Raw genomic sequence first — 25,279 nt, forward strand, 5'->3', positions numbered from 1 at the left:
TACAGAGGGGGTCGCGCGAGGGGCGGGCGCGGCGCCCACGCATCGCCCGCCGCGCCTTGCCGCCCGCCCAGCACCAGTCAGCAGCTGTGGCTCGTGTTGGCTGAACCATCTGTAGGGCCATCTACTTTTTTTCTTGCCTTAGGTGAGTTCTAGTGCCTTATAACTGTGTTAAACTCAGTGAAGTGATACGTCAACGCCTAACGTAATGGAATATGATGCATCGCGTCGAGTGTTGAAGGAGTAACGTGCTTAAGTTAAAATTGCAAAACTGTGTTAACGTGACGAAATCGGGTTCCCTTAACTCTCGGTTAAATAATTCTGCGATTTGTGACGTCATTAAGGCGGTATGTGGTGATGTCGTCATTGCTTCAATATCTGCTTTATAAATGCGCTATTATGGATAGGCTTTAAATAAATTTGGTTGTTGATTGACAACTTGAAAGAGTTGTAGTGAAAATTTTCTTTCTCAACTAAAAAGCAAACTCTTAAGTATCTTCATATTTTTGGTAAACCATCAAATCTTCTTCATTTAAAATCGGAAATATTTAGAGCGTTTAAATTTTATTTAGGTTTAGGTTTATTTCTCTAGGTTCTCAAAAAGTAAAATAAACCAAAATTAAATAATTTGAATACCAGAAACATTTTTCAGCACATGAATCTTCAAAAATAAGTTAAAAAGTGTGTGACATGTATAACAAATCCATTTAAATGAATGTTCATTTAAAATGTTCCATTAAAAATGATTTTTTTTAATAAAATAACTCTACTTTGCGTGCGTTCAATATATTATTTTTTGGTAGACCAGAAATTATCCGGATATCCTATTACACCTTGATCACCTTCCGCGAACCGGTCCACCAACTGCAAAACCCGAAACCCGAGTATGTGTTTCAGCAGCCAAATTTGGTTACGTCGGAATCCCACCGTCCTATTTCAGGCGCGCGCGCAGCTCCGACGACGGCCGAAGATAACCGAACTCACCCGAGACGCTAATTGTGGAATTTTCGAACCTAGCAACTTTTATTACGGTCAAAAATACATTCATGATGTAAAGTTACGTAAACTGCTATTTTGATCCAAAAATAATATGAACTTTAACCTTTTTAATGCGGCTCGAAATATGACTATCGTTTTAAACAATGCAGCATTTATTAGTATCAAATATCAATAGTTTACTCGACTTTTACTGGCGGTCATCCAAATACTCTCAGATATCGGAATAGTTCGTAATCATAGCCAAATACGCAATTTTTTGTTATTATCTTTTTTAAATAGAATAGTAGTCAAAAAAGTTTTAGATTGGTTTCAATGCCAAAAAATCACTTCTAAACAAAATTCCGAATATTTAAATCGAAAAAAGACGTAAAAATTATTACAAAGATTATCAGATAATATGAAATTGCTCTTGTGAAATACATTATTATATTGTCACAAATAGTTGTTTCAAGACTGGATAAATATACTGAGATCTGTGTCAGTATTTTTAAAAACGTGTCACAGTAGAAACATGCTCTTTATACTAAATTTACTATTTCTCTATCTTACAGGACACCTACACCAACAAATACAAAATGGCGGATGATGAAGTAAGGTAAGATATTAAATGCTAATAAAAACGAAAAAAAGTAAATTAAAATTTATCTTTTCTGTTTTTTACTATTTAATAATATAACGGACAGGATTGCCAGAGCAGAACAACATTTTATTTTGTGTCTTGCCAAGTGTCCGCTAAAATGTGTGAATACTTTATGAAAATTTAAAGTATTCGTATTAAATTTATTATTGATAGTTTTAGGTACGTAGGGGTAGCATCATCAATTTTTATTTTAACTTTAACGTGCGCAAAAAAACGCAATTACGCCATTTTATCTAAACGTGCGGCGTGCCGGTTAAAATCAACGTCAAATTTTACGGTGCAGCTCACAAATTATATTCTATGATATTACTGTTGACGTAATTATTATCGACTTGTCACGAATTTAATCAAGCTAAGCTGTGCATGTGAGATAGGAAGCTAGACGACATACCTGTGACGTCACAACAGCTGGAGCGATATGCATGGACACAGCCTTCAGAATATGACGTCGCACGGAATTGAAGGATGAAAATGAAATGCATTTTGTATGCTTTTGAGTGAATCGAAACAAGACTATGAGCAAAATGATTTGATAGAAAAGATTCATATTGTTGTTATTCTGAGCTAAGATTAAAATTTAAAAAAATGTTAAACTAACACTAAATGAGTATGAAATCTGAAATAAACACATTAATTAATTTTTGTCAAAATCATATTCAGTTATTAACGTAGTTTTTTGTTTATTTTTTGTTTCATTATAATTTCCTCGAATCCTGTCTTGCTGCCAATATTCTACCTTGGATGCTCTTCGTGTCAACAACAGTATTGAGTTATATATCTCCTTGAGACTCAGGTAATTGTGGTTTAACAGCATGCCAATTTGACACAACGGACACTGTATTTACCCGACATACAATATATTACAATATACCATAGATTAGGTGATTTATTAAAAAAAAACATATTTTTTTTTTTGTAAATTGAAAACGTGATATTTTTCATCCGTTTTCAATAAACGATCAAAATATAAGTATTTCGACCAAATATTCACATTAATTTCAATTTTTGTTACAGCATATTTTTAGATTTTTTTTACAAAAATACGGTAATTTCTACCCGAAATGAAGCTTTAAAGCACATGTTAAAATGCTAATCAAATTTGCAATCACTATGTCATTAAAATATGTCGCACCTTTTGATATCCTTTGTTTTATGTAGTACATAACACACCATAAATGCTAATGCACAAATATTTAATACCGCACTATATAACATATATTCATTATATCATCACTTATTTATGAGAAATATAAATATTTATAATCAATACATAACATAAATATATATTTTTTTAAATAACGCTGGGAAGTTTTGTCTGTATATTTTCTCGGGCATTACATTGGAGTGATTGATTTCATGAAAATATTTATGTACCTATACCTGACATAAAGTTGTGATGATATTTTGAAATATATAATCTCAATAGTACACGCATCGCAAAACGCACTGTAACTGACAATTTTCGCAACACTTTTGACACTTTATACTGCACTTAATAACAAAACAACACAATTTTTCGTATTATAATACATATCACTATCTCTATAATAATTATAAATTTATTATATCTAATATAATTATGATAATGATAAAATTCAATTCGAGAATTAATGCAGAATTGTTAAAATTCGTAAGACGTGGTGATATGATATTATACAATTTTAATTATGTGCCTAAATACATATTATTCTCAATGTGTCTGTTTTAACGTAACTGGTAAATATTCCGTGTTATATTTGTCTGTGTAACATATACACATCCAATTCAATGTTATATGTTCTGTATTTACGAAATAAATGTTAATTATGAATTTACACAATTTTGTTTAAATGTAGGTAATCTGTATTCACGTAACTAACTGACCTGTTTTTATGTACTTGTCTCAGTAAACGAAAAACTTATATAATTTTTCTTTTACTTGGGATGAGTTTACGGAAGTGGTAACACATTTTACTGATTTTTTATTTTTATTTTTTACAGAAAAAGCGTCTCGAGGAGGTAAAGTAGCAACGGATGGACAACGCACAACCATATCTATTTATACACACACATGCACACATAATAGTTGTAGAATAACAAAATATTTTTACAGTACACTTTAGTACATTTTTTACTAGGTACTTACATACTTGAACTAAATTTGATTAGGTACTTGTTTATTTATTTCAAAGGAATTCTTTTTGACAGAAGTTATTTTTTCAAGTTTTAACACAGGCAAAACAAAACAAAACATCTGACTGAAGGCAGCGATAGTGTTACCATCATTTCCCTTACACATACACACTTTACACTACAGAATGCCAATTTTTGCTTCCTCCAGATAAAGAAAGCAAAACCCACAGCTCAACAATAGTTTTTCCGTTGTATTTGGAAATCGGTGACATTGTTTAGATCTGTAGGTACACATTGACAATGTTGACTGTCTCCAGGCGAAGAAGGCCAAACAGGCCGAGATCGACCGCAAGCGCGCTGAGGTGCGCAAGCGCATGGAGGAGGCCTCCAAAGCCAAGAAGGCCAAGAAAGGTTTCATGACACCTGAGAGGAAGAAGAAGCTCAGGGTATGTAATTATTTTATTCTTAAATATCTTTTTCCAAACAAGATTTAATGTTGTAATGATTTAAAAAAAAATATGAGGAAAAGCGGAAAGGAAAACATTGCGAGGAAACCTGCATTTAGTTTACTAGTTTGCATGTGACTACATGCAACCGCATTTTAGAAATAATTTGTCATATATATATAACGAAAAAAAAAATATAAAGTCTGAAAATACACATTTAATTCATGCAGAATTTTTCTACGGCTTAATTCGCATTCTGGTAACAGTTGCTGCTGCGTAAGAAAGCCGCTGAGGAACTGAAGAAGGAACAGGAACGCAAAGCGGCCGAGAGGAGGCGCATCATTGAGGAGAGGTGCGGCAAACCCAAGAACATCGAAGATGCAAACGAAGGTAAATATCTCTCCATACATCCTTGTCTCTTATTGCGCCACATTCTTTATGTACCATAATCAGGTCTATTGTAAGCACTCAAAATTTGTAATCAGAATTTAATGCCACACACATTACACCACGGCAAATTTCAGATTATCATCTTTGTGTTATATATCAATGACCATACATGCCTAATTATGTCGTATTATAGATGCTCTTTCGAGGGTTTGCAAAGAATACCACGAGCGCATCACCAAACTTGAAGACGAAAAGTTTGATCTGGAATACATCGTTAAAAGGAAAGACATGGAGGTAGTGGGACAAGCCGCTCTGCGCTTGTCTTTTGGAGAACTCACAAACTTACAATCTTCATCTTCATACTTAACGTTATTGTGATGTTAAAGTGCCGTGTTGTCTCTTTCGTCTGTTAACAGTAAACGCTATCTACGCCGGGCTTCGGTCTCGGATATCTCTATCTTTTCTAACGCGTCTTCATCTAAGCTCCATGTGAAGTTATCTGCGTTTACTGTCTGTTCTATTTTCCGTTCTATCTTCTTGTCTCACTTGGCTATCAATTAATATCCATGAGTCGTGGATGCCGCCGGTATTCCTAGCGATCCGTGTGAGTGTATCGTCGCGAGTAACCTAGTGAGTTGTTGATTATAGCGGCTCTAACGAGCATCATAACCGGTTACCACCAGCGTATCATCAAGCTCGAAGAGGAGAAGTACGATCACGAGATGGAGGTGGCCCGCAAAGCACTCGAGGTCTGACCTGGTTTACGCACAACGCAATTAATTTTATTCGCTCTTCGTTTGAGTAGTTTATGCCGATAATGTGACTAGAAATATACTGTTTTTGTTTTCGCAGCGAATCATATCAATCGGAGCTAAAGACAAATATACCTACATCCTTAACCGTGTGGATAACAAATTATATCTCAGAAGCGCTTAACAAAATTCCGACGTAGCAACTCCGAAGCTGCTAGTTTCAAATGTAGATAATGTCATCGAGTCAATAACAATATAGTTATGTCGCAGTACTGTCCATGATGCCCACCTGATTATAATCATGTAGCTTCGCTTTCGCTTGCTCCTCGAAGCGCGGGTCTCTCGTGTACCAACACTCGACACTGTCCACATTCTACCAACAGATGCGGTGTACGAAGCGCCACCGATGTCATACTATACCTTAAAATGTGATTGTGTTTTTCTTTAGCGGAACTGCAGACGATATGTCAAATGTACTGGCACAGAATATACAACCTTGAGGGGGATAAATATGAACTAGAACGAGCGATCGAAATTAGGAAAATGGAGGTAAACAACGTAACGATTGGGAATGCATATGATATGAGTTGATACTGATTTAGTTTACAACATGACATGATAGTTGTACGGCTCACCGCACACATGCACACGTCGCTCGTCGACAGACGCAGGTCAATCACACAACGTCCATGCTCATTCTGCTGGCTCAATAATCTGTCTTTCCTTTTTCTATAGCAATGCTCAAGAGAATAATACAGGAGTATTATGACCGCATGTATGTGTGTGAGGGCCAGAAGTGGGATTTGGAACATGAAGTCAGGAAAAGAGATTATGAGGTATTGACCAATACTTTATAACCATTGTGAATATCACAGTCATCGATAACGTAACCAACGTGCGCGTGTGAAAATTCGTGTTACATTGATAACGCTTTGTAAGTTTTCGGATGTTTGTTGTTGAATTGTAAATAACGTGGGAGGGCCGGGTCGGTAGTGTTGCGTAGAGCGTGTGCGTGAAATGGAGCGTCGCGGCGCCGGCGCAGCCCCAGCGGTGCAAAATCGATCGGCGCGTCATCCGACATGGAGCTTACACCATTAACTACACTAACGACAGTAACCGGACCGCCACCGGTCACAGTAACACTGCACTCATCACTCAGCGGCACTGCATGCTCGTAACTCATCATCTTGTCATCATTATTTATCATCTGCTTCTTCTCTCACTATCGTATGCGAATGAAATTATTTCATCATCTACGTCAACTATTTCATCTGCTTATATGCTAAAAGCTTTTGCCTGCTGCATGACAATAACTAAGCTTCCGAGTCCCGATTAATAAATCACCCCTGAAATAGTATGGCACTTTAATAAACTGATAAGTGTGAAGCAGATTAATTCTACAACGTCGCTGTTGTATTGCGCTTCATGTGTGGTGGCGAGCTTAGTGGCCTTACTGAATTTTCTCTTTTTTGTAACAACTAGTTGCCGTGAAATGAAACGGAACGCTGGACTGGTTCCTTTATTGGCACACGCAAGTGCATAGTGTAAGTGAAACTTCTTGTTCCAAATCTCCAACTTTTCATGTATGTGCCGTTAGTCCGCGCGAAATGTTTGCGTGTTCGGTTGTTGAGAGCCCCAAAACCTTTTGCAATACCCGTATGTTTATTTGGACACCGAGTGTGTTTTAAATAGAAGTGCCATGCTCTGGACGTGCCCATCCCTTTCCTGTAGAACCGAGCCGTGTCGTCCTCGGTCGCTCGGTTTACATTTGCATCTATTATTCGGGACACGGAGTGGATACTATGCTCACTTGCGAGTCCAAAACACAGTACATACCAACTTACATTTGCAAGTCTGATCGATTTTGCACCGTCACCCCATGACACACAGCAACCTTTGTACTCATACAATAGATTGGGAGTTAGAGATACCCATAGCGCTCAATATGTTACTTCGAGCCGTGGACATGTTGAGTCACAATCGATCAGCGTCGACGAAGTATAATGTTGGCGCTAGTTTTTGCACATGTAAATTACCCTGCACTTAAATGTTTAAGGTCACAGGTGCTGCAGACGGCCAGACACCCTGAGGTAGATTTGTGCACGAAGTAGAAAGGGCGTTGGAGATGTACAGATAGGTTATAGCACAGCCTTGAGACGATTTGTGCATATTTATGTAAATACTAAATGTTCATAAATGTTCAACTAGTTATTAGTGGAATAATGACAAGCTAGTAGGTTAAACTTGCGTGTATTAAATCTGTAATAGAAAGAACTTAGGTCTCTCAGTCAAACAAACGAGTTTCAAGATTCTGACAAAATTTATCGAATATATATATATATATAACTATAACAAGATTTTGATATCGGTAGATATAGAGTGGGGATTGAGTAATACATAAAAGTCCGCTCATAAGTATATCTCATTTAATTAAAACACTATGCCACGGGAAAGACCTCAGCGGAGAAACAGTATGTCAAACATACATACAACAAAAAGAAACTTGCAAATAACACTGCCTAATTTTCGCGCAGCTCTTATTTTATTATTTGCTTCGTATTAATCACTATGACATAAGAAGACAGTCACTATCGATGCAACTTTTGAGTATTATGCTTTCTTTTACAGATCTTTTGGAGTGTTAAGCTTTATATGTTATGTTATCTTCTTTCATGGATTGCATGGGGGTTTTAATTTTTCTTCACTTCTTCATTTCAACTAGCTCTGCAAATATATGTTAATTTCATTTGTTTTTTTGGATGTTCAATAATTATTCTTCTAGTACTTGATACATAATTCACATTTTAATTATAATTTGCAAAATTATTTTTATAGCTAGTTGAAATACTACATTTTAAACTATAACTATTCTAGTTTCAAATTCATCTTTTAAGTACTCTTAATATAAAACCTGTTCATAAAATTATTTTACATTATTTTTCCCTTCTACATTGAATATCTTAAAATAATTTCCAACAAAACCGTAGTCTTCAATTATTTGAATTCCTGACTTTAACCTAACGTAATTTCATTGTACATTACTTGAATGAACTTAGTTATTACTAATTGCTTTTAATGAAAATAGTTCAATAAATTTGAGTTAAGTCTGTGTAATTATAACAATGGTTGTGTTGACAGATCTCCGACCTGAACTCTCAAGTCAACGACCTCAGAGGCAAATTGTAAGTATTTTATTGATTTTACATAGCAAATATATCTTAACTGTAACTTAAAGTTAATAGCTAAATGGCTATACTTTGAAGTTGGATTTGCTCTGAAAGAAAAAAAATGTGGCTCCTATTGGAAATTCGGCATCCCATTTTAGATACATTGTAATGTTCGTAAATGTACGAATGAATAGATGATAAAAAATATTTAAAAGACATACCTAGAACACAGTCTCGACTAAAACTTGGCCAGCGTTAACTAAACTTTAGCAGCATTACCAAATCACTATCCAATACTGATCCTATAAGCTTATTATCCTTGCTCTAAGTTAGTATCAATGAGATGCCTCGATCTGCATTTTGGACAAATAAAATAGTAGACGAATGTACCAAAAAGTCAAAGGAATGCGAGTTCGTTCACCTGAAAAATGCATTTTTCTAAAAAAAAGCTGGCAAGTGGGCAGCGCAGGATGTGCCTGTGAATACAATTCGCGGCATAATGACTCGCCTTAGCTGAGTGGGCACACTCCACCGTGCTGTGCGATGCCATGGTAAAGCTGCATTCACACGCGTAATTATACTTGCGCGGTTACTTGTTGAATACAATTTAAGGCATGATTACGTCTTATTGGTGAGGGCGCACTCCAATATGCGGTGCAATGTCTATTGGTTAGATTGCTTATGGTCCAAGTAATGCGCACACTCGACTATGTTATATATGTTATTCTATGAATTGAGTCTTTTATATGCAACACTGTTAGCAAAGTTACTTGCTCTGTAAGTTATTGCATCTCTCTCTCTCTTATGAATCTCATAGACCCTTGTCTAATTTATCTCAAGCCGAAAAAATAGTCATAAAGGTACATAAGGCTACACAAAAACACGAGCGTCAACAAATATTAAACCTATCATCATCAGTCTGTACCAGCCCACTGCTGGACACTGACCTCTCCCAAAATGCGCCACTGCTATCGGTTATTAACATTATAATTATATGGATTATTATATTATTATTATTATATTATATTAACGTTATAATATAATGAATATTATATACGCATCCAGCCGTACCCTGCAATGTTTCGAATGTCATCACGCCATATAGCCAGTGAATGTTCCAGGCTTCGCAATGTAATTGTTAAGTTAACTTTAGACATGTGAATGTAGCATAAAACTGTTCCTCCGTCGACCGTTGCACTTCTCTTGTACTTCCTTTGTTGTTGTTACGAATCTCTTGTCTGATTTGTCTATCTGAAAAGAAAATCCACCAGGAATTTTATATTGCATTTTTCAATTTTACAAAATGAATAAATACATATAGAAGTTGTTCCGGGATTCCAATGGGACCGCATGAAAATTTTAAAGTAATTGTTATCGAAAGAAATTTGTTATATATTATGGTCCCACCTTTAAAAAATGCAGTTGGTATATATATTTGTCTCACTAGCTAATTATATTGGGCTCCCTAATATCATGTCCCTAATATCAATACCACCTTTTACGAACACTACATTATCCAATTGAGTGATATTTTGTAAAAAAAAATATTTTTCATTTTTTCAGCGTCAAACCCACACTAAAGAAGGTGTCCAAATATGAGAACAAATTCGCCAAACTTCAAAAGAAGGCCGCCGAATTCAACTTCCGTAACCAATTGAAGGTTGTGAAAAAGAAGGAATTCACCCTCGAAGAAGAAGACAAAGAGGTAAATATATTTCTGTCTCTCACACTCCTTTTAACCACGAAATAAATATACTGACGGCGGACGAAGTATACATGAAACACAGATATTTAATTTATCTAGAAATATTAAATGTCTTGGACATGAAATGATCTTTGTCAAACAGTTAATTATAACTAATATGTTAAAGTTAGTTTATAACTAATATGTTAAAAGGAAATACGTCAAGTTTACTATTTACATACATTGGATTTTACTGATTGTTGACGAATTCTATGAAATAAATTATAATTTGATATTAATTTAAAATGATGTACTCATAAACTTACACTATATTACTCATGTCGTAATTTACTCTCCGAATGAATACTTCATCGGAAACAAATTGAAATCGCAACATCACGTCTCAACTCAATACTACTGTAACAACAACCTAGTGACAGAACCAAACCCAATATATTCCTCACATTCTGCACTACCAACACTGTTTCCTCATGTTCAACAGGCGAAGAAAGCGGAGAAGGCTGATTGGGCCATCGGCAAGAAGTAGATAATTTAACTTTTTGTCCAACGCAGCGGTCTTGATGGTTTAATTTTAATTAATTAATTTAATTTTTAAATAAACTTTACTTAATATTTCTTATTAAATTATTATCTATTTAAAAACCATCCAATTATATGTCAAAGAGGTGAGAATTTGGATGTGGGTTCAGTGTAGTGTTCCCAAGGCCATGCTCAATGCTTTCGCTGCGTTTTAAGGTTATATTTCCCCTGCAAAGCTTCGCAAACCCTTACATATAAATCGTAAGATTCTCGGGTTCACACACCTAGTGCTAATCGTTTTTGAACACATGACGCGAGTGACTAACCCATGTACACATTTTTAGGATTCTTTTTTCAAAATTCTCGATTATAACAGTTGTCTAACAAAACATACGTAAACATTTTTATATGGAAATCAAATTTATAAGTAAAATTATTTTTAAAGCTGTTATTTTTTATATACTGCAATTAAATATTTGGCTATTAGAAATATCCATACTAATTTATAAATGCGAAAGTCTGTCCGTCTGTTCCGCTTTTACGGCTAAACCGCTGGACCAATTTTAATGAAATTTGGTATGCATGTAGTTAAAGACCCCCGTTTAAACATAGGCTAAATTTTTTTTCCAAAAATCAATCCCCAAATGACTGTAATGGGGGGGTGAAAGTTTGTTTAAAAATCGTCTGAACCGCTTTCGCAGATAAATTCACGCGGGCTACGCCGCGGGCTAGTGCTAGTAACTTTATTAATTGCAATTTTAAAATCACGAACAAATTACAGAACAGAACATTTTAAATATAAAACCGCAAATTGTAAGTGGCTAATAAAAAACCCAACATACAACAACAGAGAAAATTTACGTCACTACATAGTTAGGCAATCATTTTATTTTACAACCCCTAAATTTATTAAAAAAGTATTCATGAGATTTATAACGAACAAGATATTACTGATATCAGTTTAGCAAACTTATTTAAACCGGTGAGAGCGTCGCTACTTTTGAATAAATTTAACAAGAAAAATCTTGACATTTTCAAATTTTGTCACCGGGCATCCTTTACATTCTGAATGTATAACGAAATAAAATGCGATATTTCACAGGGTGGCGTTGGAGGAAAGGTAACTAGATATACGTAGAAATTATTTTTACATTTAGCATACACGGCATGTGTGTAGGGGGTTCCTCACGCAGGCTTTGTACCTCCCGTTCTTAGAACGGAGAAGCACATGCATTGCCTAAAATAGTTTAGACTTTCAATTGGCATCAGATACTATTGATACTGTCAAATATCGGGACAGTACATATTTTTGTTAAGGTGCTTTTGTGTGACACACATACGTACATACACATCATGGAATACCTACATGTGTATAATGAACATTTAGGTTGCATCGTTCTTGGCTTCGATTTTAGCGAACTGTATAGAGTTTTTTACGCTTCGAGGTGTGATCTGCTTTATATGAATTATTTGAAATAAATTATTCTAAATTATAAAGCCCCAGGCAGACTCTCGTATTTCGAAAGAAATAGGCATTCTTTGCTTTTTGGCGAGTTTTGATGGTTTCGCGTATTCTAAGTAAATTCTCGCGGAGTCTGTGTGGGGCTTAATAATCGATTGTTGTACGATTGTTTAGGATACATATTTGCGGTTTCGTCCAAACGGGGAATCAAATGGTCACAAAGCAAATATAATGAAACAGGCTGTTGACTCAAACATCGCAACTGGCTCTGTCGCGTCGAATTCTTTCCTATTTTTAGTACCTTGATGGATTACAATGGAATTTTAACTCTATGGTGTGTTGTTTAGATCTAACTTTGTTTGAATAGCAAGATGTTCGCTGGAAATTTTATGATATTTGCACGCCGTGGAAATGCACGAAATACTCTACGAGTGTTCTCTATATTTTTAATCTCTTAAATAGTATTTTTCAATAAATCTGATATTATATTTTGATGTAGCTTAGATGCTTCTATAGTTTATAGTCAAAGCCTGACCAACAGATTATTAAATATTACCCCTATATGAATTGAAGTAAAGGGTAATTTATTAGAAAGCTGCACAATTTTTTGAATACATACATTTCAAAAAACAAAATAGTAATTTTTTGACATGAATTTCCTTGAAACACCTCTGTATCATCATCCAGATAAGTTCATAAAATTTGTGCAGTGTTCATAAAAATAGTTGCCCGCATAAACCATTTGATTCTTCTAATATATCGAATTCATCCTATAGCGTACATGTACATAAACTATTACTGTACAGGCTTCAAGCTCATTGGTTGCACATCAACGTTATACCGATGACGATTAAAATCAAAATCGTTACGCTATCTTCCTCGACTGTTTTAATTGTAAGATATTCACCAGAACGGAGAACTAAGTTTAGGAAATATGTTTCAAAACTAATAAACTTTTATCAATCGAAATTGTCTTTAAATTGGTTGTTGGCATTATCCAACCAGTTGGATTACCCATCTTCACTAGTTAAATTAACATGAAACTCTCCGTTTTGAGTCTCTGGGTACCATATTTTTCTGTGCCAAATTCTAATTTCCTTTGAAATAATATTATTGTAATTTACCGCGGTGTTCATAATTATAATTAGCGATAGCGAAACGATTGTACCACAACATAAATGGAGTCGAAATATTAAGACATTGATTGTTTTTACAGAAAAAGCCAGACTGGTCGAAGGGCAAGCCAGGAGATCAGAAGGTAAAAGAGGAAGAGGTTGAGGCATGAAGTGTAACACTCCCGTAAATAAATAAACTTATTTGTAAGACCTTATGTGCCAGCTGACATGTCCGACTTTATGTGATATCACCCTAAGTGGCTAGTTATACCAATGCCCTTCCAGTTCCAACCAGTTCAGACTTGGCAAATTCCTTCAGTAATTTTATGTATTGTCCAATCATGTCCACCATTTCGAACATGTCAACCAATTTTTATGATAATTATTTATTTATAAATAATAATGTTTTTTTTAAGATACGTTTAATAAAATTAATTTTCTGTACTACGTTTTATGTGTCGTTGTGTTTTACCCTTGTCCCTTATGGTTTATCCTTACCCTCTGTCACAGAAGTAATTTAAATAATAGAAGGTAAACTTACACGTTCAGATTTTATAATTATTTGAGTATATAATTATTAACTTGTTAAAACATTACCGTTAAATATCGTGTGATTTTCAAAAAAGTTTATTTTCAATTTAAAATTTACGATTTCAGTTTACCTTCTATTTATTTAAAAACAAATCGTGCGTGTCCTGCACCATGTTAAATTTTATCAGAAGATGAAAATGTTTTGAAAATTAAATTGTGTTTCTATTACCTATCTTTCCATGTTTTGTTCCTTTGTGATTACTTTGTATAAGTTTATCGTGTCCTTTAGATAAGAGTACCATTTGTTTTAGTAAAGCCTAAAAATTGTCAACCCTAGATGACATAGACTTGTAGAATTTTTTCCCAAGCATGCTTCATTATATCAAGAGGTTAAACGCACCATTTTGAAAGTATCTTTAAAATGATATTTTCAAATATACCAATCTTTCACGTTTGTTTTGTACTAGAAATTAAGGTGCACTATCGCAATGCCCCAAGTTCGACTCCTAACTAGTGACTGTATACCAATCTGACTCATTTTATGTTTTAATTTAATAGACTACTTTCTACCACCGGTGAAGGAAACTATCGTGAGGAAACTTTCGAAAAACCAATAGAATTTTGTGTATCAAAAATCACATACGCCGCGCCTAATTATAAAATTCTCATATAAAACTCCGCTCCGCCCGGCTAAACACAGCCCGGCTCTGTTATAGTTTAATGATGCTCCTTCAGTCTGTCTGTAACAGTGAAGAGGGTTAGTCATAAAAACCTTTTGGGTAAAGTACACAAAAGTTTAGGCTTTTAGATACGTTTAACACATATTTCAAAGGCCTGGTAAAGGTACAAAGCTATTAGTTACCCATCAGCCTGAAAAAGGACTCCTTTTTAAGGAGAGGTTATTATAACAATTTTTACAAAAGCCAGACAAATAAACCTACCCACCTGTGTTATATGATATAACTAGTTAACTCAAATGAAATTGATTATATGTTTCTATATTTCTGTAAATTTGAGTGTTATTCCAAGTAAGATTAGATCATTATATCATTTAATTATTCCGACCAATCGGTGGGTTAGTGTTATCTGCTTGCGACTGTAAAAAATCTCGCTGTAAAACAAAACTACTTGTATTTCCTTAAATTCTCATAAAATATCTAACGAAAGGTAAAATCATGGAAAATAAAGAAATTGAAAAATTAAGTATATTTTATACTCATATTTAGGTTAATTTTGTTCATTAAATTAAATACAGCATATTTACATATCCAGAGAAATAAGTTTCAGGTTAACCAAAAGATCGTTATTTTCGATTTACCTATATTTTTTATATTTTGCGGATTCGAAACTGCTCGGTAAGTCACTTTGAAGCCTTTTTTCTGCTTTCTGCAACTGATTTTCAAAGCAAATATCTGTTTTAGAGCCGGCTTCATCTAATGGGCTTTCAATAAAGACTTTGTATATTAAACGCGATGCTTCACAAATCACAAATTGCTTCCTTCATTAAAACTAATATCATCATAATTTTAACACAATAGTTCGTTTATTGTGTCTATTTCCCGTATAAATGGGCAAACACAGCGAGTTTATTGGCAAGCTTATTGGAAATATTCACCATTGCCAATCGGGAAATCATTGCTGTTTATGCTACTTCGGAACCTCAAATCTCTCTTACAAACATTTTTATTAGTGTTGCTACAAAAAATTCTGATTTCTGTGTCATGATTTACACTATATTAAAGGGCATTTCATTTAGGTACCTAGTGCAATCTAAGGTGCAACATACCACTTTGCACTTTTACCACATTGCAGTTTAAGCTAAATGAAGAACCAAATTAAAATATCTGTCTGGCCTAAGGTAAAATCATTAACTCATTACCAACGACATTAGCAATTCATAAATCGCTGTAATGAGATATCGCACACGTTAATTAATCATTTTATTATTCATAATGCTTGACAAGTAGTTGGCTGGAATAAATACAGCGTTTTGCTGTGAAATGGAAATCATTGTACAGTCAAACACACACATAATAAAACCGAAATCGTAACGTAAATGGTGACAACTTCATAGCATAACTTCCCTGTACAATGTAGTCTCATTAATATTATGATTCAGTGGTTCTGTAAATCAATTCGTTATTTTAACATTCCGGCTGCAATATTATAAATGTTGTGGCTACAATTTTATAGATAGAAATTTCACAATACAACAGGAATGTTGTAAAAATGTTATACAATCGTATTTCATTTGAATTTTTAACGCTTCAACATCATCAACTAATCAATAAACTTATCTCGCTTTCCAGCTTATAGTAAAAACAATTGAAGACACTAGCATTCCCCATATGATCCGATTATTAATCTACAGGAAGGGGGAGAAGGCGCAGCGGCTCCTGCTGATGGAGCGCCGCCTACAGAAGGAGCACCACCAGCAGAGGGGGCACCACCTGCAGAAGGGGCACCACCGGCAGAAGGGGCACCACCAGCTGAGGGGGCACCACCAGCTGAAGGAGCGCCAGCCGCGCCCGTGGAAGGAGCTCCCGCGCCTGCCGAAGGAGCACCAGCTGCACCTCCAGCTGAAGGCGCGCCGGCTGCTCCTCCCGCAGAAGGTAGTATAGTATCCTATACAATACATTTCCGCTTTTATGCTCGAAAAGTAATTGTATAAATTTGATTTCAATAGCGGATGTGAGATGCGGAATACCGCTCATAAAAATTGTATTGAAAAATAAAAGTGCAACTTAATTTTCTTACGAACAATTTAGCATCACTCACTTTGCCGCAAGGATATTATTCTTTAAATTTTACACACTGCTGTGGTTGTAACTTCCCAGGCGCACCAGCAGCGGCCCCCGCAGCCCCCGCGGAAGGAGCGCCTACAGCACCTGCGCCCGCACCACCGGCTGAAGGTAACTTGAAACTTGAGTTTATCATGTTTATACAGACAGACAGCCGCGACTGGGGAACTTCTTTTCATAATATTGATTCTTTGTGTACCTGTCTATTTATGGGCAATAAAGTTCATTTATTATTATTATTAGAGCCAGGTTGCGTTGCGCCCTGTTTGTTGGATAAATGCAGAAATTGTATGGAACTTTGACGCTGATTGTGTGGAACTTTAATTAAGTCAACGCACGTCAATGTCAAAACAACAAATAGCACACAGCAAGCACAAAGGAGTGGTAACTTATTTATTTCTTATTAGACATCAGAGAGAACGGAGTTTAGATTTGTATTGATTGTGGATTTCAATGATGTGAAAAGAAAATAACTTGTTATAGGCGCTCCGGCTGCGCCTGCGCCTGAAGCAGCCCCCGCCCCAGCTCCTGCCCCAGCTGAAGGTAATTAAGGATACTACTTACTACTAGCGAACTTCTTAAGCCAGTCAACAAAATGTGTCATAAATAATTTAAATATCATAATTATCATATTTTGTGAAATTGTTTTTTTTAATGTTAACGTAGAGCTGTTTTCGAGATATCAAAACAGATATTTTTTTCAGCACCAGCGCCTGCGCCTGCGCCGGCCGACGCACCCGCCGCGCCACCACCGGTTGAAGGTAGATACATTTTTAAATAATAGAACACAACATTTTTCAATCAAATCGCAAATACACATTTGATATGATGGCATATTTTTGCGCGTGGACCGACACGCACGTGACCAGTTATTCAACCTTATCGAATTGAAATGCATTCGAATTTTTGTCCGATCTGTCGATCTAATAATGATTCTGGTTTTTCGATCGGTTCGAAAGTCGAGACGCCCAATTCTCACGCAATCAAAATTAATTTTCTCCAATTCTATATTGTTACAGCATCCGCCTAAGCTACTCGTATATCAAGGACATCTTCTACATCAACATACAGAATCATTTTGGTGCAATGAAACATTATAATGTGAAACATTACCTATATAGTATACTGACTATTTATACATTTTTGTATTATTATTATACTATACATTAAATAATTTTGATATTTCGATTTGTTTCATTTATTTTTAGTCTTATATACGCTAGCGCTAGAAACGAGTTTCCTATGTAAAAATATTATTCTGTGATATTCAACAGATTATATCTGAACTAATAATTTTAAAATTAAATAAAAATATAAAATGTCATTCAATAGCGAAATCGAGTTTTTGGTTCATGGATCCTCCCGACAACTTTGCCACTCCACACATTATCTCCTAATTTTTATTTTACTGTTTTTTATTATTTTTTTCATAATTTTTATATAATAATTCATATATTGTGACATTTAAATTTTATTTGTAAAACATGTACGTGATTTGTGATCTTCAAGTGTCTGAATTATACTTCTATTTCGACGATTAAGATTTGTAATTATGAAGACGTGGGAATCGAGTGTCATGCTCACTCAAATGGTCAATCTGGTAGTGGCGTCGTGGGCCGGGTCGTGAGGTTCCCTCTATTATGGTTGAGCTACGCGATGGCTGTCCCATGCATCAACTCGTGAACGGGTGCTGCCAGAGGGAACTGCATGATAGGGACCAACACTGTTGAAATGAGTTTTTTTCGGCATTTCTTCTCAGCAGTAGTCGTTCCGAAATGCCAGTAGTTTGTAGCTTGTGAGAAATAACTATAAATATAAAAATTGACGAGAAAAAGTGCCTGTGAAGGTCTAATTTCTGAATAAATGATTTGAATTTGAACTCAACTCCGCAGTACCTACTAATTCATTAGACATTTTAAGAAATAACAAAACATTTCGTAAATGGCTGACACATCTATTTAATCTGTCCGTACCACACCGCGTGTCAATAGATCCTGAAGAGTTTCCTCATATCTCCCAAACGTTTCATCTTTTACATAGCTATCCCTTACATTACGAAGGTAGCCGTCATCAAGGCTACCAGCTTGGCTAAACTGCTTATAAATTAGGCTGAGTCAGACCCTGGCAGCCTGATTATTCTCGTTGTATCCATAATGCCGGACCCACATATCGGCAGATCCTTGTAAACGTATATTGTAATACTATTCTTATTTATTTTTCTACATAACAACAGTAGTGCACGTACGAGTACCTAAATATAAAAGTTAAAAATATTATTTTGAGTTAGTCATTCTTATTTGTTACCTGCACCGATGTACAAATCAACCGTTTGATTTTTTTCTGACATCCATTGTCCATAAAGTTTTATAATTATCTGGTTGCTTAAAATTTCTGTAATATTTAATTTCATCATTAACCATCTATTTATGATATCAAGATAATAGTATAGCTGGATATAATATAGAGTGGATTCAAATGCAAAATACTTGAATCACTTTAGATATCAAATAAATAAGTACAAACAATTTACAGATTCGGAGTAAAACTAATTGGTAGCAATGAGAGCACACAGAATCTCTATCCCTCGACCCTAATATATCAGCCTTATTACTAGATCTCCAGCCCAACAGTTGCCCAACTCGCGTGAATGGCCGCCTTAGAACAATGTCGCCGCAGTTTTGTGAATGGCAATACAGAGAAGTTGGTTTGTGGAATTTACCTTTCAAAGAAAAAGTTTATTTATTTGCAAAAACATGAGTTTACAATTTTTTACAATGTGGTGTTAAAAGAAAAACTTAATCCAACATGTTTCACCGTCCACGGGAATGCAAATTTAAATTGAGAGCATGCTATCATCACACGAAACAAAATCGAATAAATAAAAGTAACTTAAAATATAAATAATTTAGTTAATTAAGTAAATAAATAAATTAACTAAATTTTTATCTGAGTTCCTTATTGGAAAACATATATGAATAGATGCTATTTCGGTTAAACCTAACCTGTTTCTATTTTTAGAGTCTACGAATAAATCTTTTATGGTATTACAAACGTTAGTTTTCAATAAAAGTTACTCTGGTAACATCAGGATGTAAAAATATTGTTCCCTGTTATTAAAAAGTAAGACTTACATAGAAATTAATATGCGCAAAGAACCAATAAAAAAACTTATCGAGCTTTTTAGTAGACAATAAATATACTCGACAGGGCTCGAGTAAAAAGCTTGTAATAAAAACATCGCAATGAAATATTTTTCATACTTATTGCACCCATAAATAATGTTGTTTTTCGTTACACACCGAGTTCAATAAACACAAAGATAAAAGTGCCCAAAGCCACATGTTACAATAAATGGCACAGAAAATTTAACGACATGATACTTTTTGTTCCGTCCAACATTATATGATTATTCTGTCGTTCATCAACGATATAACAAAGGTACAAAAAGGGAGATCAAACTTCCGACTCAAATCTCCTGAAAAGAATAGCCTAATCACAGAGTTTGAATAAAGACACGTAGAACTGCTATGTGCTGTTTTTTAACACCCGACAACAGAAAGAGGGGAGTTACAAGTTTAACGTGTCTCTGTATCCGTATGTCGTAGCAGCCAAGCGGCTGAACCCATTTTGACCAGTTTTATTTTAAGAGAATTTAATTGAGATATATTATATTGAGATATATAGATATATATAATAGTTCTTTGCTAAGTTTGGAAAATGTGGGTTCAGCTGTTTGTTTGGTAATCATCAGTTCTTTTGTATCGAGCATCGGAGTGGTCATAACATTTTAATTAATTTTTTATGAAATGAAATTACAATTCTGATGCTCTTAAAAAGCAATACACGTTCATATTTAAACGTCAAATTTAAACAAAAAGTACGATTTTATTGTCTGTGAGTAACATGTCAACTTTATGGTAATAAAAATAATAAGTATTGAGTCAGCTACGAGTTCTAGAGTCATACGTAACTTAGGCGATAGCAAAAATTTTTTTCTGTGACACTTCTATTTCACCATTTCTTCAAAATCTGTGGCCCTAATAATAATCTCTTATTCGCTTTATCTCTAACTCTATGCAGTAATGAATGGGCAGCATTAAGTTTAATTAAAATGGCCGTTCTGTAATACTGTAATTTCATCCTCGTGTACATTTTTGGTCAAAATGCTGGTCGTTTGAGCTCGGGTTAACGAGATTGAAAAACTAAGACAGTTAAAAGGAATTGTTTGAAGAATTCGTCTTGTTTGTTTTGCCGTTGTTTAAATTTCTTATTGCTACAAGTAATTACCAACTTTCTTTTTACGAATAATCATAACTTTTTCGTTGGTTGAAATTTTTTTTTCCCTCTAAATTTTTGACAAGGCTTGAGTGCACTTTGGGTGACTATGTCAGCCATAGGGGATATCTAAGCTTATCTAGCTTTCATAATACTTGTCCACATGATATAAATGGATTTAGCCACCTTTGATAATGGACTGCTTAACGCTATGTTCAGCAATCCATTACACACGGGCACTGTGGCTAAAAATCTATCGCGTAGGGCAGAATATCGACCACATTCCAGCAAGACATTGGTGTGAAATTTGAAGGCTGAAAATAGGGGTAAACACTATTTCTTGTGTTATTAGTTAATAGCTTTTGCCCGCGTTTTCCCACGGGAACATTACTAGTTTATAGTTATTTTACCGGGATGAACGGTACCCTATGTCCTTTTTCATACTTCAAACTACATGTAAGCAATATTTCAAGAAGATTAGTTGAGGTAACAAACAAATAAAGTTACTTTTTATAATATTAGTTAGGATTAAGATTAGGACAGTAAGATGAAAATGGAGAAAATTTTTATTCCACTCAAAGCACCGATTTGAATTGCTACGATTTTAATAGCGCTTTTCTATTCGACTTTCACGTGATTTCCATTGAGATCAATATTTTTTCAAACTTCTTTCTTTAATTAAATTTCTTTGTGGAATAAAAATTTGCTATCTACTTCGGAGCGATTAAAATCGATGTCCATACACAAATAACTTTTTCTGTATGTATAAGGGCCAACACTTCAGCAACCGCATACTTTGTTTTCCATTCCTTATTTTTGTTATCAGGATACGAAATTAGATTGGGCTCTTCCCTACTTCTAATTTTCCACATCCCTGATTTTCGTTGAAGATTTCTTTTAGTTACACCAGAGGAGTAACAAATAAATATACTTTATTACGTCTTTAAGATTATCGGGCTCAACCGTTTTGGCACGTAATATTTTTCATCACATTTTTATTGTTCTTTTTTTTCGTTTATGTTAGAAGTTATTTACTGTTGTATATTCACATTTTTTAGCCTTATGTACCTCTATCATATCTGAGCGTTTTTCGGTTAGTTCCTCAGCCGTTAAGCGTCGAAGCCCAGAGTCCGCTTTTAGCTTTACCTAAGAACATAAAATTAAGATAATAATGGTTACGAAGTTAAGTCAAGGAAAAGAGCTTTTATCTAGCTCAGTTATTATTAGCTTTCTTGATCTTTACGATGGCATTTAAAATTACGTTAGTGGAACTAATTGGATTATTATCCTAAAAGATATCTCATTAATTTTCCCGAAGAAAAATGGCAATAAGTACAATGTATAGTCGACAATAAGTACATGTCTACAGATAAGGTTCGTAAAAGCCAATACTTGTAATGCGCTGAAAGGTGCCTCCAGTTCCATTATCATACAAATCGAGTAAATTTTATCAACTTGTCAATAGATAAACACAATTTGTACTATATTTTCGTACAAACTTTATCGCGTTAGTAAAATCTAACATACTTTTGTAAATAACTTTGAGTTGGTCTGGAAACTTAAAACTTCTAAACTTTAGCAGGATATGACATGTTAGGGATGCGTTAGGTAAGATATCAATTAAATAAACGACTTATTGGAAGAATAACATTATATTATTTATTATTACAATATTTTGTTTTAAATTTTAAAAATAGTCGCTTAATAAAGTTTTTGAAACTGCAAAAATTGAGTGGTTACTTAATATCCAATATAAAATTATTAAATAAGCAAGGTACAGTACCTAAGTTCAAGTCAGATTTTCAGAGAAAACTTAACTTTTCAATTTACTTTACCTTAATCCTAACTTCAGGAACGCTTTAAAACAGTGAAAGCTTAACACCTGCTTGAAGGTAAGTCCAACTGACTTGGGTTGTATTTTATTTGACAGTTTTATAAATGAGTTTAATTTTATCTAAGGGTGGGTTGCACCAGTCAACTTTGACGTTAACTTTAACCTGCGCAATAAACGCAAAGTACGCCATTTTGTCTAAATATCAGTGGTTAGCAGGTCAAAGTCAACGTCAAAATTGACTGCAACTCACCCTATTAGCCACACACAGATAAGGAGTATGACCTGTTGGATTGGCGGGTTAATTCAACCGGGACCAACGGCTTAACGTGCACGGCATTCTGATCACCCATCCAATGAGCGACCATTGAGAGAGTGACTTAACCGCCACTAATCGCAGGCCCAGTGCGCTAACCACTGCGCCATTGAGCTCCTCACTTTAAGTCCCTCATTTTTTTAAACAATTAAATTGACATCACAAATTCGAACATCATGAAATTTTAATCCAAAAATATAAAACATATAAATATACAAAAACCATATCACATAGTTATTTATCTAAATACTGAGAGCAGGAGATCTACCGAAGACGTTCGCAGACAAAATCGGTGGTAGAGTGGAAGGCAACGGACTGGAAATATCCGGATTCGCTATGAAATCCTCCGGCGAAAATGCCTCGCTTTGCCGCAGTCTGCTCCTTGAAGTCCAAAAGGAATTGCAGATTTAAAAGCATTGCATTTACCAGCACAATATACACACCAGTCAAAATCTATTTATTTTATTTTACCGACTATAGGGTATTTGCCATAAAGTCAAATCAGATACTTATTTCCATGTGTCAAAAACAATAAATTATATAGGGCTTGTGTGTGTATTACATAGAATTAGTAGGTAGTCCGACTCCGAATTCCATGGTGTATTATGTGGGCACAAGAGACGTCACATATGTTATTGCCAAAACGCGTTTTAATTAAACTTTGATGAGAACAAAAAATACTAATTGTTACTATACCTAAATAAAATTGATCAATTAAAGTCCCATTTCATTATTGTCTTTCGTGTAAGTGAAATTGATTTTATACATTTTATTTTAAACACAGACAATTGGGAATGCTATTAGCTGCCAAGGCTTCTATCACTTAGCTCGCATGACATCAACAAGATTGCGCAATACTTTTTTTAAAAAACAAAACTAAATTGAAAGCCCTTGAACATTTAACATAAATAATGTATGAAACGTATACCTGTTGCGGATTTACCTTAGGTCAGAGGTGAATAATAGGTGCAACGGTGCAAACAATAATGACAAAAATGGAGTGATGAAGAAACGTGCCAAAATAAATTAAATATCGTTTATTTTGAAATTCCTACAAAAACTGAGCCTAACCTAAATTTCTGTGAACATTTTCCTTATAATCCGTAGAGATGACGCAATTAAACTCTTTTAATTATTATAGCGAAAATTATGTTGTTGTTTAGCGACCACAACGTAATCTCGTCACGCCATTGTTTTTAATAGAATTAATTAGCGAAATATACAATAATGTTTATGTTCGTTTATTGTAAATTAAGTTTACAAGATATAGATCTAGGTACCTTAGATTATTTAGCTTAGCTTGGGCCCCAAAGAAAAGTGAAGAAAGATCGAAATAAATATCGAGATTATGAGTTGTAGTTCAATGGAACTAAACTGAATTTTAGAAATTTAAAAAATACATAATGTATGTGAAAATTTTATATAGTTATGAAAATCCTATATTTTTGGTATATATACACCGGTTGTTACTGAGTTGTTATGCCCGTATTTAGATTTGTATCTTTGTAGATCATTAGAGTTCAGAGAAACTGTAAGTCCATGGTGGTTCTCAGAGCTTTTCATACAGTCATTACGATCCGTCAATTTTCTTGAGAAAAGAATCATTTTCAAAATCAATCATTCATAAAATTTACATTACACACAGTACAGATAAATAATTTTAAAGTCAGATAGTAAAACTAATTGTTGTCTTTGTTAAAATTTGGATTATTATATATAATAACAGCGCGGTATTAGTGGTCGAAACGCTCTCAGAACCACCGATATGGAGTGGTTCTATTCCAGGAAACACACTCTAAGATCGTTGAAGTTGCAAAGGATAATTAAACTATACATCTTTTCCTTACCATAAATGTGAAGATACGACTGGCCTGATCAACGGCACGCCCAGGCAAGAGAACCTGGTGGAGAAGCCGAAGGTGTAGGCTCCTTGTAGGGAGAAGACCAGCCAATCATCAGGGGTGCAACGTGGTAGCTGTAGAGGAATGTTGGGCATGACACGATCGGTGGAATCACAACTTGGGCCCCAAAGAATCGTGTCTTCTAGAACGTCGGTGACACGGTCGGAAGATTTCTGTTAAATAAATCATGGTAAAAAATTTTTAAGTAAAGATTTATATCACTGTAATATTCATAAAGACGATGGCAGATAAACTTAACTCATCTGTATTAATAAATTGGTTGATGATGGGCGACTGACCCGTGTACAGTCATGCAATTT

At 34.7% G+C, this 25,279-nt stretch overlaps 2 protein-coding genes across 17 annotated transcripts in view; one reads left to right on the forward strand and one right to left on the reverse strand.

Annotated features, from left to right (window-relative positions):
• On the forward strand, positions 1 to 17,821 carry wupA (wings up A). Of its 14 annotated transcripts, none has more exons than XM_053743691.1 (15): positions 1 to 142; positions 1,548 to 1,586; positions 3,617 to 3,634; positions 4,066 to 4,194; positions 4,461 to 4,584; positions 4,778 to 4,878; positions 8,475 to 8,518; positions 10,067 to 10,208; positions 11,830 to 11,847; positions 13,406 to 13,447; positions 16,207 to 16,447; positions 16,673 to 16,747; positions 17,120 to 17,179; positions 17,341 to 17,397; positions 17,656 to 17,821. In XM_053743691.1, the coding sequence occupies exons 2-15, from the start codon at positions 1,572 to 1,574 to the stop codon at positions 17,664 to 17,666; spliced, it is 1,077 nt and encodes a 358-aa protein (XP_053599666.1). In that variant the 5' UTR covers positions 1 to 142; positions 1,548 to 1,571; the 3' UTR covers positions 17,667 to 17,821. The 14 variants fall into 14 exon arrangements, with proteins under 14 accessions (XP_053599666.1, XP_053599669.1, XP_053599670.1 ...); XM_053743694.1 differs by lacking the exon at positions 4,778 to 4,878 and adding an exon at positions 5,233 to 5,333; XM_053743695.1 differs by lacking the exon at positions 4,778 to 4,878 and adding an exon at positions 5,785 to 5,885.
• The window catches only part of LOC128669146 (ornithine decarboxylase 2-like), a 25,706-nt gene continuing 10,051 nt past the window's right edge, over positions 9,625 to 25,279 (reverse strand). The window contains exons 10-11 of one of the 3 annotated variants that reach the window (XM_053743690.1): positions 24,906 to 25,132; positions 9,625 to 9,754 (exon numbers count right to left, since the gene is read on the reverse strand). In XM_053743690.1, the coding sequence (XP_053599665.1) occupies position 9,754; positions 24,906 to 25,132 (228 nt within the window). In that variant the 3' untranslated portion in view covers positions 9,625 to 9,753. Of the gene's footprint in view, positions 9,755 to 23,224; positions 23,440 to 24,905; positions 25,133 to 25,279 lie in introns of those variants that run through there. The other 2 variants (XM_053743688.1, XM_053743689.1) reach the window with 2 other exon arrangements.

This window comes from Plodia interpunctella, chromosome 4 (assembly GCF_027563975.2).
Source record: "Plodia interpunctella isolate USDA-ARS_2022_Savannah chromosome 4, ilPloInte3.2, whole genome shotgun sequence".
In the NCBI taxonomy this organism is placed as follows: domain Eukaryota; kingdom Metazoa; phylum Arthropoda; class Insecta; order Lepidoptera; family Pyralidae; genus Plodia; species Plodia interpunctella.